Below are 17502 nucleotides of genomic sequence, written 5' to 3' on the forward strand. Positions count from 1 at the left end.
CTGTGATTTAAAAAAAAGGATATACCCAAAACATAAACGAAGAAATAAATCCCAAGACACCTATGGATATAAATGCCTTTCATTATCTCTAGGAATATGTTGACACATATTTTGGCCAGCTGAGGTTCAAATTAGATGGCTCTGTAGGTGACAGAAACCTAGAGGCCTGTGTGGATCATGAAGACAAAGGTGACTGCTTCAATTACTTCCCTTCAATGGCTTATCCAGCCTTGGCCTCAGCATGGTGCAAGGTATCAGGAGCCTGATGCATGCAGTCATGTAATTCTGCATTTAAGTCTATTTTCTTAATTAATTTAAGTATGCTTGAGAAGCTTACTTGGCTTCAATTTAAAAATCCCCATGGCCATGGTCACTGGACAGATTTAGGGCTCCCTGAAGTGATAGTGTTCATCATACTTTCCATGAGCTTTTGAAAGGTGCTTTTTGGTAGGGGAACTTGAATTCTTGAAATTTCAAAACTGGAGAAAATTTTACTCTTTCTCTCTTTTAAAAGGTCTGTTTTTTAGTTAAGAAAAATGAGGTTGATAAAGTTGCTGTCATCAACTACTGGTTTGGCTGGTAACTGCAATATAAAAGAATCTGTAGAGGCATAAACATTGCATATATGTACAGCCCTACTAAGTGAAAAATGAACCATTAATGAAGCATAGACATAGGAAGGGGAGGTTGGAGCAGAACTCAAATGAACAAAAAGACAAGGAGCAGAATTAGTGACATGTGAGCCACAACATTCCCAATTGTGTGTTGGGGAAGGAAGGGCTGAACCAACTCTTCAGATAAAGGAATGGCTCCAATGTAATACCAGAGAGTCACATAAAGCAATCATTTGCCTAGTAGCTCCCAACTCACTTCTAGACACCTATGCTCAGTGACTTTTAATGTAGTATAGTAAGAAGTCGTAAATGATGTGCAAACTGTTTGGCGAGTATTATTTCATCTCTAGGATTCGGCTATTTCCTCTAATCCTGAAACTTACTGAGTTCTGCTCATCTTTTCTTTGCCCTTTGTTTCTTTTCTGATGAATACCCTTCAAAATGTGCACTGTATTGTAAAAAGTGGAACCGTTGTAAAAAAAAAAAAAAGTGAACCGTTGTTCAGCTCGTTTTTCACCGTGAGCATATGCTGTTCTATCATGATTTGCACAGTGCTAGTTTTCCTCTATGGAAGGTTAGGCCACCAGCCTTCGCAGGCTCCTTCTGCACACAACTGCGGTGCCATACATTATGGACAAATGCTAGGCTCATTTTCCCTTTGAGATTCTGTGGTTGAGTTAGAATTAGAAGCTAGTGAAGTCAGAAACTACTCTTGCTGAATCAATACCCAGCAGAGTTAAAAAGGGAAAAAAGAAGCCCAATATAGAAAGATCACTGAAGTCAAACAGCCAGCTTTATACGTGCCCCTGCGGATGCACGAGTCTAAAGAAAAACAGCAGTCTGGTCAGCAAGTGAAAGACAACTGCTTCATGTGAAGATAGCTGAGGTCTCTAAGCAGAGGCAGAATGGTTTTAGAGGCAGAGTAAAGAAATTTAAGAATTTAGCCAGAAAAAAATTAAACCAGACTTTGCTAAAGCAGCTAGTTTTTCCCAAATAAGTCATGCTCATGGGTTTACTAAACACATTCAGTAAACTGAAGCAAAATTCATCAATTAAGTATACAATAATGTTGTTAATAATTTTCATAGCAGAGTGATTTCATTTCTAGTTTATCTTCTATTTACCATATCTGTGCTACAGAAGAATGAGATTGTGTCTGATAACAATTGTAGACATTGGCTCATGCAGCCCAGAGAAAATTTCAGTGTTTAGATTTGATCATGCAGTATGTTTCATAGAAAACAGATATAGAGAAGTAAATATTCCATACAAAGTATTGCAAACATACTTGTGATTTCTAATATTAATTTAATGTGAAATATCATCTCTAAAAGCAGACTCATTTCTTAGATTCCCAGATTTAGCAAGCAATTGTTTATGCTTATTGGTTAAAGTTTTCTTAACGTTCTAATGAGTCAGTATTCTGGACTGTCTCATGATCTAAATGTCTCAGACTTAATGACAGGAAGATAATATGTGTGTCCTGAATATATACTGGATGCAATCTTAAAATACTATATGGCAGTCTTTGGAATGTCAAGACACATACTTGTAAAAATTAAGATGAGTAACTTTCAATTAAAAATATTAAAATAACAGAGTTGCATCATTTTTAGAGCAAAAGTAATTAGATGTGAAATCATGGTGGTACTTACCACTGTGAAATTCATGACTTTCAGTATCCATATTGTCATGGCTAAGTTAACTATCATGGTGACCAACAGCAGAAGGACAAAGAAGTATAAGCACCTCTTTCGCCATCCATAGATGCCCACTGGGTAAAGCTGTGCATTCTCAGCCCTCGGTAGGTTATTCTGTTGTGTTGCCAGTATGTATTGTTCTCGTGTCATCTGAAAAAAGGAGAAGAGAAAAAAAAAAGAAAGAAAAGAAGCATTCAAAAATAAAACCGATAATTTGTTTTAAAAGTCAAAAGCCACAACATACCTAAGAATAATGGGTAGCGAGTGTTCAGATAATTACAGCTGTGTAATTAAAATTAAGTCATTCAATAAAATTAATTGAAATATTAAAAAAACCATCAAATCATTATCATCTATGTTGCTTTTTACAGCTGTTTCATTAACTGTTTTATCTACAAGATGTGTAGTATTTTTAGTCAGGTTTGTCCAATCCTAATGTAGCCCTTTTTCCCAGGAGTCTCTGAAGATTCAACTCTGTCTCTGGTTGTCTATACTCCAGTAACTACGCATATCCAAGATGCTCATAGAATAAGCTTTACCTGTGCTGGGGTAGACAGAGAGCAAATGTGTCACAGCATTTCTGGGTCTTTATCTAAAAATGTAACATATAAGTATCTCAGTGCATATGCTTTAATAAAATGTCAATGTATTTGTAAAAACCTATGCAAAAAACACATTTTTATTTAGAATTATATAGATTCAGCTATTTAACTAAAACTTTTATTTGGAACTTTGTTGGTTATTTATTTTATTTGTATTTCAATAAGTTATCAGGTTAAAATTGATCTCTGGAAAGAACACAACAGTACAGCATACCATCCTATAATATAAAGACATAAGCAGAAGTTAGTTTTACAAAAGGGGAGATGATATGCCTTGGTAATATATAAACTAGGTTTTAAATTCATTCTTTCGAAAAGTAAATACATTACTTACTGTCTGTTATGACTTGGAAATATGCATAAGAAAAGTCAAAGAATATGTACTGGGTATAGAGTTTTCAGAATACCAATTATTACCTGAAGGACAGGAACTTAATTTTTATGAAATATGATTTTCTATATGAGAATAATTATTCAGTTTTTTTCTCTATAGGTTCTTCTAAGATTTCTTGTGTACCTTCATTAAATAATACAACAGAGATAATACTGAATAAATTATACCAAAATAAAAACATTAGTAAAGAATTAAAATGACCTGTCAAGTAATATAAAGTATATCAAACATAAAATACATAGTCGAAGAATATTCAGTTATGGTGTTTGTTGACAAAATCCTATGCTAAATAAAATATTAAACTATATATTGATAAATGCAAAAAGGCCTAAGTTCTAGTTGACTTTTTCCCATTTTTGTTTTAAATTTAGAGCTATAACTTCAAATTGCACTAATGTAATATTAAAATTTTCCAATTTTTTTATGATTGAATTTTATTATACTTCATACAATAAACTGTTGTGTATACTAGATCATAAATTTAAATGGTTTAAAAGTGTTACTAATATTACCTAATCAAGAGCAAATTCTTTCATAATATAATAAACTATGTCATCATTACTACTTAAGTTAACATTTAATATTTCCTTGAAACTAGCCAACAACCTTTAATCCTAATTAGATTCCAGTTTGGAGGGGTGATGTGTAACCTAGTAACTGCTACATACCATCTAACGTGAGTGTTACGACAGGTCACAACACGCTGAGGAAACGTGCTTTGCCTAAGGATTTCGGTGAGGATTTTATAGGTATGACAATGGTTATGATGACAAAGTAGAAAATGTTTATAAGATGAGGACAAAAGGAACTCCTTGGCCTGCCACAATGGAAGTAAAGAACAAAAAGAACAAGAAAGAACCTAAGAAAAGGAAGACCGTGGGAGCAGGGGGAGAGCAGGGGAGCGCAGGGGCCTGGACACGCCCCGCTGGCTGGTCTCTGCGAAGTCACAAGTCAGATGCTGTGACTATTCTGGTCATGCATTGCCTCTAATCTCATATTGAAGCAAACTTTTTAAATAATATTATGTATCTACAAATTCTAGTTAGACATGAAGTTGAGATTAGTGTGACTTTTAGGAAAAAAATAAGAACTTAGAAGGTCCCTAAAATAAAACAAACATGAATTACCAAGAAAATGATATTTCAGCAGTAAGATGGAATTTTATTTTTGGTAAAAAAACAGATATTCGTTAAATACATCAAATGTCTCTAACAATTCTGAAAAGCAAATGGGATAACAAAAGTTGGACAGAAAAGGTTTTGAAGAAACATAAAAAATATAATTAAAGCTATATTTAACACCTCAAGAAATTCAATGATGTTTACTTAAATAAAGATAAGTTTAACATTATTCCTTTATATGCCTTCTTCACCACAAAATACTTGGGAGCATCCAAGCTGCAAAAAGACAAGGTTAGAGTGTTCTTTTAAGAGTTTGGTTTTTTTTGTTTTTTTTTAAATCTCACAGATCTGAGTGTTTTTCAAGAGCACAAAAGCTCTGAATAGTTGTCCCTGTGCAGTGGCAGTATTAGCAAGAGAAAGAATGACAACATACAACTCTAGGATTAAACAAACCATCCTAAATTTGAAACATTACAACCTTTGCCTAAAATGTTAAATGTTGATCCATTTTCAAGTATTAAACAGATTGTGAAATATTGTGACTCCCTTGGCATTATGAGAATTCTGTAATAAGATGGAAATTGTTCCCCTAAGTGCTTATTGTCCTTCTAAAAGAATCTATCAAAGAAATGGATACTTGCAGAAATTCTTACTTTCTCAGAACAGCTAAGTAGATTTCCTGAAAGAGAGATGGTCATGATTCCCTGAGAGAAAATATCCCTGTGCTGAGACGTTTCTCTGGCTTTGTCCTCTCTGTCTTCCAGTGAAATATTTAATTCAACATCCTCAAAATCCTTTCTATTCAAGTGTTTCAGTGTTCAAGGTTGATTTAACCTCCTGTCTACTTGAAGTTATTAGGATCCTCTTCATCTTAATTTTGAAATTCTATTTCACTTAGTATTTCCTGTCTACAAAGCATTCCTTAGAATCAAGTAACTTTTAAAACCTGGTCTATCTTAGTTAATACCAGCAAAGTCTGCAGCCCTTTTGGATCCAGATGCTTGTCAGCATTCACATTAAGGTGAATGTATGCACTTGTATCCCCCTGTAATTCAGGGATGGGCTGATCTAAATCTGGCTTTTGCACTTTCTTTAAGAAGAAACATACTTTCAATATCCTAATAATGTGAATAAAATTTCCAGCAAGATGTTATGAGGTTAAATGATAGATGCATGGGCACATCGAATGAGATTCAGTGAATTTTTTAACATTTTTCTCCAGAGGTGTGGAAAATCTGCCTTTCAGACAGTTACTTTATTCAGTGAATTTAGTAACAGTGTATCAAGCCTAGAAGGGAATGGGTTAATCTAGAATGACTTAAACATGGTTTATCACTTAAAATCTAGGGAATTCTGGAGAAGTCTGCTGAGCTGGATGGAATGGATAGAAATGAACCATAGAAGCAGAGACCATTTGCTGTCATTCCCTTGCCTCATATTAAGGGACAACAGTACAAAATACTATGGACAAAGGAATGTACTTATTATCTCAACCTAGCTGGCATCAAGTTTTTTTTTTATTATAAAAATACTCAGAGCAGGTCATAGAAGCTCAGACTTTAGGCAGAAGTGGGTCTTTATTTGATAAACTAGGTATTTAGTGACAACTATGTGCAGGTAGAATTTAAGATCACTGCACTAATGAATTTCACATATTTGGGGAAAATGCAGTAAACAAACAGAAAAATTGCATATCAAACAGTAATGTGCTCTGAAGATGATAAACACTATAATAAACAAATACATTATATAAGGAGTATAATAATAAACAGTGATAGATGCCATGAGATATGAAGACAGCAGCCATGGCAGTATAATGGGAGAGGTCAATTTAACAGTGGCAGAACGAGAGTGCCTCTCAAAGGAAGTGATACCTGAGATGAGACGAAAATGATGAAAATCTTCTATGAAGAGTTAAAGAAATCTTTGAAGTATTTGAAGGCCTGAGTGGGCTAATAATAAAATGAAAATGAGGAGTTAGAAAAAGTGAGTTTAGACAACTTTTTGAAGGATAAATAAAAGCAAAGAAATGGGATTTCCAATGAAGTGTGGACTCTGGTTTTACAGTGTTACACTACAAAACACTACATATAGCCTTGCCTGTGCAAGTCTGTATGAAGGAGATGAGATGGAAAATGGAGAAGAAAGGTGGGCACTCAGTATGAGGCTGATAACTGAGGTGGTGAGGCTGGGGCCCTGAGATGAGTTATGCATTCTCAGCCATGCACTGACAGAAGAACTAGTGACAATGACTGAAGATCAGCCAGACAGCTGTGTTCCACCAAGTACAGGTACATAGAAAGGTTACAATGATCAAAACTGAACAAGACTGGTTTTGGTCTTATGCACTAGTAATAACTACCAGTAATTATTACTAGTAATAGTTATCTAATGCATATCCGTATATGCAAAATTGAAAGAAGTTGCACTATAGTTAACGTGTGCAGATACCTGGCTGTAGGAGCTGTGGCACTGAGACCCCCTCATTCCCAGCACAGTACAGAAGCCCCATTACCATGAACTTGCTCCATGTGGATTTCTGTGAGACCTTGATGCTGGTGTGTACAAGGACCATCTTCTCCTGCCCAACCCTAACTATCTCTGTCCTCTTTCAGAGAGGGTTCATTTTATCTAAATTGGGAGTGGAGATAGGAGGGCATATGTGACAGTAATTAGACATGGCTTCTTTCTGGAAAGACATGAAAAGGTTAAAAATATTTGACCTTTTCTAATATGTGTAAGAACACAGAAAGAAGAAGTTAAAGGAGATCATGATGCATAAAATCATTGTTTTAAATTGTCATTAGCTAAATTAAGGTCAAAAACAAACTTGTTAATGGAATGCCCTGTTTTATGTTTTGTAGGGGAGAAGCATTGCCTAGAAGGACCAAATGATTCCACCACATATTTGTATCCTCATTACTCCAATAGGGAGGGGATTTGAGCAACTTAAAAATGGGAGTAACAACTAAGAAGCCTGGAGGTGAGTGGTGGGACATAGCTGTTTAAGATCTGAGTTTTACCAGGAATAGAGAAAGGACTCTCAAGTTTTGCATAAAAGTTTGAGGGCATTGGAAAGTTAGTCCAAGTCTAGGTATTGAGAATCTATTATGTCCAATCCAGATTTCAACTAAATTGTCAATTTTATGACCAAGCTGTAAAGAAAACCCAATTTTATATTGGAAATGATATAATTTTTTAAAGGCATTCCACAGTTTTATAATACTATTTACATAAACACTCGATATAATGCAGAGATGCTTGCACAAAGACTGGAATGAAATAGCAAACTATTTGTTTATCACACTCACTAAATTGACTCCTTATAATTAAAATATAAATAGAGCATCTCATATTTTATCAGACCTGCTCCCTGTGTTCCATGTTACAGGAAATGTGAATATAAAAGAGAAGTATGCATCTCCTGGAAAGCAAGCTAGATAATTTAGGAAATTGCTTTTAATTTCTGATTATAGAACTAGCAGTTGGCACACTCAAGTAACAATATGTAACATCCCTGTGATCATAAAAACTGAAGCTGGATTCCAAAATCCCTTGAACCTCTCACTGGGAGTAGCTTGTATTCTAGGAGAAGTGGTAAATCATGTTGCTGTCACTGTTCATTAAGTGTTGCTCATGTTAGATTTAATGCTACAATTGTCTGTTATTTGTTCAAACAAGGAACAGAACACAATCAACTAAATGCCATCTTGGATTTATGTACCGAGTTGCAGTCCCAGCCAGGCCATTCTGTTCTGCGTGTCCTGGGGCAGGTTTCTTAGCCTTTCTCTGCCCCGGTTTCCTCAACTTTCAAATGGTTATTACACTGACTTATATAAGAGCAATACGGGGGTAGAAAAGAATGTTAAAGTGCTCTTTTCATCTTATATGATACAAATACTCATTTTAAAAATTTACCTTCTCCTTTCACTAGTGGTCCCTACTTAAGTGCTATATAAATATTTATATTAGAATGAATTTTAAAGACATGATTGAAATACCATTTTAAAAACAACATGCTTAAAGGTTCCAAATAATATGGTGTGAACTTTTACAAAGCAAAAAGGCATTTGTTTTCTGTTCCCAGAAATTGAGTCTCTAAACGGCTACTAATGTTAAGAGAGACTGAAAACAATACAGTGAAGTCCACTTATCATGGCAATTTAAACTTCTCCCTATCTATGATACTTAATTCTCCAAGCCACAATCCAACATGATGGTATTTAAAATTTGCTATTTAAGAAAAACATCCATTTGGAATGGATTTTTTTTCTAGTTGATTTATGGAAAATGCTGTAGTCAGGTTTTATTGCCTGGAAAGGAGGCAGTCTAGCAACTGAATTTCAAGGATGATGAAAGATATCTGAGTCAAATGGGCTGCCTCTTGAGGTAGGAAATAGAAGAGGATTCTAGCCAAGCCTGACAGCGAACAGCAGCCTGAATAGGAATTAAAAGGGAAATACATTCTCAGATGAATGAAAGTTTTATAAAAATGTGGACATTTAAAGAGAGATTTTTCAGTGACCCAGTCATCATTCTTAGCTTATTTAACATATTTTATACACTCTAAAATGCAGCATTTTTATATAGGAAGGACTTCAGTATTTAATTGGACAAAAACTCGATCACAGTTTTATTACTCACAAATTTATTACTCACAGACTTGGATTTAAGTTCCTAACATTGATGTAAACCAATTCTCAGATCCCCCCAGGTGACATTAATAGAAAAACTTTGCCATTAAAGCAATTTTGAAGGAGGCTGAGAAATCTTTTGCCTACTCAAAGGTACATCAACCTAGATAAAACAACACAGACCCATGTGTGGGCACCACTTACACTAAGTCCGTAGGCAGGAGAAGCCCGTTGGCTGGCACTGTGACGCATACCGAGCCTGAGGAAAAGGAAACATCTCTGAGGGAATGCAAATTTGCCAGAAATGCAACTGGGGGGCTTAGCTGGACAAGAGGAAAGTCCATGCCATTTAAATCAATAAGGACCAAGAAGAAAACATGTTTAGAGACCAAAAGTAAGAAACGGAATTGGTGAAAGAGTAAGATAAGGGTCACTGGGTTTCATTCCAACAGCAAGTTGAAAGGCCTAATGAGAACAAGGAAGAGCGGGAGTGTGGTCTCCGGAGCCTTGATAGCTAATGGGAAAGCATCGCTGGTCATGAAAAATCTTGCAAACTTCAAAATTTTCTATTGAAAGTTATGTTTCTCCACTTTGACAACCTTAGTTACATATTACCAGATTAATTTAAATTATTTAGAGTGTGATCAACTTTGTTTTGATGTAAAATTTTCTAATGTGTAATGAACTATTAAGCGATATGTTCTCTTTGGGTTACCTCCCCTTTTGAAGATGAGGAGGAGGAGATTCATAAAGAATGTTTTAATTTAGAATGTTCTGTTTTAAATGACTTAAACAAAGATGACCTTTTAAAGACCAACCTAATCTAGCCAAAACAATTTTTTATTTCTGGCATAACTAAATATTGACTACCTGGATGAAGACAAAGCACTTGGGCCAATAATTAGACATTACATCTCTTGAACTATTTCGGTTTTAAAACAGGGGGAAAAGGTAAGGCCCACTTTTGATTTAACAAGTTAGAGGCAGAGAGGAAATGCAGACCAGTTTAGTGTCCTATGGCATGAAGGAAGGATGGGAAGGAAACCCGAACAGTCACCACGAGTTAGGGCCGGTGCGGTGAAGGATCTCCGTCAGCACTGGAGAGCTGCTCACCGAGGCCCTGACCCTCCGACTCTCTCCCTGCTGGAACTCCGCAAAGGCCATGCAGGAGTGCGTGGCCAGGAGAGAGGCGAATGCTTCATCCGGCAGTACTCCAACTAAGCTGGGCAGGCACACCTGGATCATCTGTATAACCTGCCTCTCCACCAGGTGGAAAGTACAAAAAGAACTGTTGACATTTTCTCTTTTTGTTTTACATGTCACAGATCAGCCTCTTTCAGTGTTGGTGTTAACAGACTAAGACTGACTGGTGGTGGTGGTGGTGGTTGTTAGCTGAAGAGCCTTTTGGAGGACATTTTTGTTGTACTTTTTTTCTTTTATTTTATTTTCTGTTGTCTTATTGTCTTTTCTTGTCCAAGTTCATGAAGGACAGCAGACTATGACACCCTAAAATATGCTGCTTGGGTAAACTGATTGCTTTTAAGCTGTAGGCACCTGACAAACAGCCAATGGAGGGAGAGGCTGTCTCTGAGCTCCCTTATCTGCCTGTAGTTTCATAACCCAGACAGCACTGACTCATCACAGGAGAGGAGACTAGAAGTGGACTCCATACCTCCACACACTTCGTCACAAACTATCACATCGCCATGTATTCCTCCAAAGGCCATGCAGCATTCCTAAGAATGATTTTTCCTCCCCTCAAAGGTCTGCATCACTCTGCCCTTTCCCTACGAAGACAGTATTTAAGCCTGAAACCTGAGTCACCTCCTTAGGTACTCATTTTCCAGTGGGTATCTCCAACATGTGCATGAGGTACACACATTAATAAACTTGTTTGTTTTTGTTTTGTTAATCTGTTTTTTATTACAGGATTCTTAGCCAAGAACTCATAAGGGTACAGGGAGAATTATTTTCCCATAGTAAGATTATAAACTCCTTTGTTTAGAATTCTTTTATAATCAGGCCAGCACCAAACCCAGCTAGGGATGCTATAAATGATAAACAGAGATTAATACCCACGTTTATTGAATAACTGCTCCATGCTAGGCATTTTGCTAGTGGCTTTATTACTGATTCAACTGAAATAACATTGATGTTTATTTTAAATCAGAAAAGGGGGATCACTGGAGACCATAATAGTGCCATTTAGTACATTACTGTTACATCCATGGGCTTCATTAAGTAAATCAATACATATTTGTTGACTGTACAGATGGGTGAATATATGTAGAAAGCATATAATTCAGGCAACTGGAAACATATTTAGAGAACACAGTGGGAGTGAATGGAATTATATTTGATTCAAAAGAATATTATATAATTGTAGACATGCTTTTCCCTATTGTGAATCACAAAAGCTGTAGATGTTTTGTATCTTTTATTGGACTGGATGATATTTTGGGGATGGTGGGAGAGACAGTGATTTTCAAAAGCATTTCTTTAGTTCTAACATTAAATATAATCCCATGTTCTAGTCTGTAGCACTCTGAATAAGAAACCTTCTGAATCATATTAAATATAATATACAAAATTGAGTTATTTAATCATCATGGCACCCCTGATTTTATTAATAATGGCATAATATTTGAAGTCATTGTGTCTATAAACTAACCATTTTATTGATGCTTAGATCTTATGTCTCTTTTGGGGGACAGGCACAGCTCTTTCTTTGTCTCATATTTTTCACATACATCTATTGTTATCAATCTTCGTTGCTAGTATTTTTCTTCAGGATTTATCATATCATACCAAGATTGTTTTAAATGTTTCCAACTTCTCCCTTGTTTCTTGTCTCTTTTGCTTAGTCTCAAGAAACATATTCCCAAAGCACAAATATTGTGTTTATTCATATAGTAAAGAACAGTTAGTTTAGCACTTTCTACTCACAAGGCACCTTTCTAGAAGCTATCAATGACGCAGTAGAGACAAAAATCTCTGCCTTCATGGGATTTACATCCTTGTGGTGAGCACAGACAAGGAGCAAGAAAATAAATAAAACATATAATATGTGAGACAGTAATTAGGAGCTAAATAATGCAAAGAAAGACAATAAAGAAAGTATGTGTTGCCATGTAGACAAGTAGCCTATTAAAGCCTCACTGGAACAACCCACCTCTCCCGTAAATGCCCGTAAGGACATGAAGGGGACAGCTAGGCATCCATCAGGTGAGAGCACAGCAGACTGAGAGGAAAGGACCCGACTCATATTCTGGGTCTAGCAGGGAGGCAGGTGCAGGACTGAAGGTCCGAGTGAGGTCAGAGTAATAAGAAAGGCAGGGTCGCGCGGAGCCGTGGGTTCTCCGCTGCTATTTGTTTCTTCAGCCAGGAGATCCAAAACTGCGCCGTGTAAAACAGCATAGCACCCTCTGTCCTGCATCACTTCCCTCCCCCCGATTCATTTCTCTTAATAGAACTTATTTCCACCTAGCATTAAAGTAAATATTCATCTGTTTGTTTACTGTCACTTCCTCTGGCACAGAAGCCAAACGAGGACAGGGAGTTTGGGTTGTTTATTGCTGTAACTCCCTCAAGTAGAACTCCCTCAAGGTAGGTGCTCAAAACATTTAATAAATAAACAAATATTTTGAAGCCACCATTTGTGCAATGATAATACTACGCATACAGCAGGGGGTTTGGTAAGATTTGATCACATGAACTTGTCTTTCTTTCTTCATTTCTGAGTGTGTGTTCTTCAATGACAAGGTTAAAGGACAGAATCTATGAATTTTCATATTTCAACATAGTTCCTATCACTTGCTATTTATATTATCCTGAGCATTTATTTGTTCCTTCTGAGTCACTTCCTTAATTGGAAAGTTGAGAGTAAGTTCACCTACCTTAGAAACTTAAGATTAAATGAGGTAATGTATAACAACCTCTCTAAAATATAAATAAGTACTGATTCTTAGAGCTTTCCTTCTTTATGCCATTATAGATCAGTGAATATATTTTCTATGGAAAATTATATAATTTTAGAATTTCTGAAGAAAACTGATACTTTTTGCTTTTACTTATTTTTAAAAGATTTAAATCAGGGAATAATGTGCTGAAAAATGAATACCTACCAAATTAAGAAATATAACTAAATGTCCTATTATTTGTAGATAACATATGAAAAAAAAATGCAATTTGAGAAACCTAAGAAGCTATGTTATAGAAGCCAGTTTCAGCATTGATCTGCTTCTTAGCTGTTTCTATCAGCATTTGCAGAGTTGCTTTTTATTTTTATTTAGTAATTTGGAATTGAAAAGAACTTTTAATTGATTAATATATTTGAAACAGATAGAAGTGAAAGGAAGTAATGGGTAAAATGGTTGCAGAAACAACATAATTTTACAAAGTCTAATGGAAACGAACTCATTTAAATACTTCCCTCACACAGTGAGATTGATCATTACCTTCACAGTTACAAAAAAGTGTAGATTACCCATTGTATTAATTTTGTTGTAAACAAATCAAGAAACAAGTTTTTCTACTGAAGGGTAGCAGAATATGCTATGCCACAATATGCCCTTTGTATACTGGTTACTTTGAGAGGTAGGCACTTAAAAAACAAAAATGTGGGAGAAGTTTTCTCTGACACCCCTTACCTGTCTAAAGACAGATCCTCCAAAAGGAACTCATTTGTCACAAATCCCCTCCTCAGGAGTGTCGTCAATGAGGAAAGATTAACTCTTGTCACAGGAGAGGATATGAAAAGTGGGCAACACACCCAGACACACTTTGTCACAAACTGCCCCTCTGCCCTCTGTTCTTCCAAGATCCCATTGGGCATGCCTAAATACTATGTCCTCTCCCCTAAGAGGCCTACATCTCCCTTCCCTTTCCCTGTGAAGATGACATTTCAACCTGAATTCTATGCCACCTCTTAGGGTTACTCATTTTTTCCCAGTTTTCTCCTATACATGTTAATAAACTTTCATTATTTTTCTCTTGTTAATCTGTCCTTTATTGCAGGAACTTCAGCAAAGAACTCACAAGGGTAGAGAGAAAATTATTTTTCCTTCCCTACACTATGAATACCAATCCATAGGGCTAGCTGCACATAGCTTGCTCTGTGTTCCCATCTGACCATCTTTGTGCCTCCTCTGTGTGGTGACCAAGTATCTTTTCCAAAGTTTGATTCTAGATTCTCACAGTGTAGAAATTGGTCACTGACTGCATTTTATACAATTTTTATTTTTTTAAGTGCATTTTCTCCAGAGATCTGGGGAGCTATATTCTAGGCCACAATACTTAATTTAGCTTTGTACCTGACGATCTGAAAAGGCCTCAGACATATTATAAATTAGTAACCTTTGTGGACTGCATTTAACTGGTTTAGAAGTACCCAACTTACAATCAAGAAATAGCACAGATGGGGAATTTGACTAGATGAACATAAAACAAAATTATATCAAAGCACATCAATTGCTGGTTCTACAAATCACTGAAAATATTAATAGCCACATTTATCCTTGGTATCTTATGTATTTATGTTATTTAGCCATTGTATGTAGTCCTTTAGAAAACATAGGTTTGATTGAATAGGAAACAATAATAAAAATTACTTAATTGTTAGAAACACTGTAAAAAATTTTATCTGAATGAGCAAAAGTACACATATTAAAATTCATTTGAAACATTATGCAGATTCAATGATGAACAACAAAGTGCTTTTTTCACTAGATTATTTCTGTGATACAGTATCAAGGTGAAATTATATTAATCCATGTTCTAGGGCCATATGCATAATTTTACATTTTAATGGTACTTTAGTGTTCCCCTACCAGATATGTTTTTGCCCAGTTTATGTTTGGTTATATTCCTAAACTAAAAGGCTAAGTGTTCTCATTTAATCTGAAAATGAAGCAAAATGAATGTATTTTTATTCATATCCACCCAAATTACTTTCTACAACAAAATGAAAAAGACACCTTTTTAGTTAACAACAAAAAAAAACCCTGCATATTTTAACACTGAATGATGACTCATTAGGAAAGGAATTCATAAAAATAACAAAAAGATCAAAATAATTGCATGAGATTACCATGTGCCAGACACTAATGCCCAACAAGTGTTCACTCATTTAATATTAATCACAACACAGAGAGGAACACTGTTACTATTATCCATTTTTATAAGATAAGCAAAATGAGGCCCCAAAAATTACAAGTTTCTCCAAGAGCTAATAGGGGCAAGAACTAGTAGGGGCAAAAATTTTAAGAGGCACCTTATGACCCCTGAACTCACTTTCTCATCCAGACCTTAATACTGCCTATGGGCCAAGCAATGATCCAGCCCCTTGTATATTTTACCTTGTTAATTCATTAACATCACTCTATAAAAATGAGTCTTACAGGTCCCATTTTAATAATTAACAATCTGAAGCTCCAAGAAGTCACCACACTCAAAATCTCACAAATGTGTAAAAAACTGATTTTTGGATTATGGTCTGTAGATTGATATGGATTGTTTGGTGTTCTCATTTCCTTAATTATGTCACACTCTTTCCCCAAAAAATAACTACTAAATACCTACTGTATGCAAAGCATCTTAAATGCATCTAAATATATAGTACACTGTCTCTAGTATCCATAAACAAATAGACAGATGAATGTAATATGTGCTTCTCCCAGTGTGAGGTCTGTACTACTAGTGACAGGGAAATTGTCTTAAGTGGCAAGTATAATAATTTCAGATATTGGATAAACATGACATTAAGCATTTTTGATTCACATAAAGATATATCTATTCTCTTTGATATATGCTTCCAAGATTTCTTAGCACATGACATAGAAGGTCTCCTTTATGCTAGTAAGGACATTGCTAGTTTCTAGCCACAAATCTACTCTCCCCCACCCCACCCCACCCCTCACACAGAAAGCTATTAGAGAAGTTTTCAGCCAAACAGTATCTCTCTAGTTGGGATGTAATGATGTTTTATTTTCATAGTATTTCCCTTTCCCGACACCTTTTGGTAGGTGAAACTGGCTATATGTTTCCTGTTATCTTTTGACAACTGAGATTCATTTCCAATTTACTATGTCAGTTTAAAATTTCCTTTCAAACAGGTTTATTTAAGTAGCGGTAGTGAGTCAATTTAAATAATTATATTCGACATTTAGTATACATGGTATATGAATATGCAGAAAACCATTAAGGTTGTAGGAAGTGTCTATGTTTAGAAAATACCATATATAAGAAAAGGAAGCATTTTTGTACTAGGCTTTCTGTAAATTAAACGGATTAACTTAGCAAGGGTGAGTTCCCTTGAACTGTAGGAACTGAGCAGGTATAGGATGCCAGGAAGGAAATGGCACAGAAGAGCTATGCATCCACTGCAGGCAGGACCAGGGAGGTGCTTAGGACTTGGAGCTCTGGGAGCTCTGGGTCCTACAGCAGTAATCCTCTAGGAATTTGATAGAGGGAAGGATCACCCTCTGAACAGGAGGGCTTTGAAGAAGCATTTGATGTAGATTTCAATTAACTTTTAAGACTTTAGTAAATGAAAAAGAAACCGGGATGGCGGCATTTCCGGCAATTGACAAATGAGGGGTAGAGTATAAAAATGTTTGAAAGAGGAAGACAGTGTTTACCTTAGCAGATATCAAGATTTATTATAAAGCTATATTCAACCTGGGTGGTGCTGATTCAAGGGCAGAAAAATAGGCCACTAGATTATAACAGAAATTCTAGAAATATACCCACACATATGGTTAATTTGAAGTTATTGAGAATACCAACTGTTGGGAAAATATGGTGAAACAGGAATTCTCAAAAATTGCTAGTGGAGGTATAAATTGGTACTTCACTTTGTAGAGCAATTAAGAAAATATCTGTTAGGCTGAAGATATGCATGTTCAGTATCCCAGCATTTCCCTATATAAACTACAGAAGCCCCAGGATTAATAAAGAATAAATGATGTTTAAAAGATATTTTTGTAATACTAAAATACTGGAAAAATTTCAATGTCCATTAATAGATAAATGCATATATAAAATTGGTATTTTTACAGAATAGAATAACACAGAACAATTAAAATGGTTTAAACTAGATTAAGATGGTATAAACTAGATCTGCCTGTACTAACATTCATAGATCACAAAAAAACATACTGTTAAATGATGAAAACAAATAATAATCTACCAATATATACATATACACATATACATGCATACATTACACTCACAGGACTAATCATAAAAAATATAAAAGCTTGCCAAAGAAGCACATAAAGCTATTTCAGGGCAGGTATTCCTCCTCTCTGTGTGTGAACTTAGACATGAGATTTGTGCTGTAGATACGTTTCCTGTAAAATGACAGTGAAGAAAGTCTTCTTAGGATTTGTTTAAAGCCATGTATGTCTATATATTGAAAATGTGCAAACAAATAAAA

At 35.5% G+C, this 17502-nt stretch overlaps 1 protein-coding gene across 4 annotated transcripts in view; it reads right to left on the bottom strand.

Annotated features, from left to right (window-relative positions):
• The window catches only part of SGCZ (sarcoglycan zeta), an 849975-nt gene that overhangs the window by 316621 nt on the left and 515852 nt on the right, over window positions 1-17502 (bottom strand). For all 4 annotated transcript variants that reach the window (XM_073219083.1, XM_073219082.1, XM_036997286.2 and 1 more), the window contains one exon: window positions 2270-2464. In XM_073219083.1, coding sequence (XP_073075184.1) covers window positions 2270-2464 — 195 coding nt within the window. The remainder of the gene's footprint in view (window positions 1-2269; window positions 2465-17502) is intronic.

The sequence above is a fragment of the Manis javanica genome, chromosome 12 (genome assembly GCF_040802235.1).
Source record: "Manis javanica isolate MJ-LG chromosome 12, MJ_LKY, whole genome shotgun sequence".
Taxonomy (NCBI): Eukaryota; Metazoa; Chordata; class Mammalia; order Pholidota; family Manidae; genus Manis; species Manis javanica.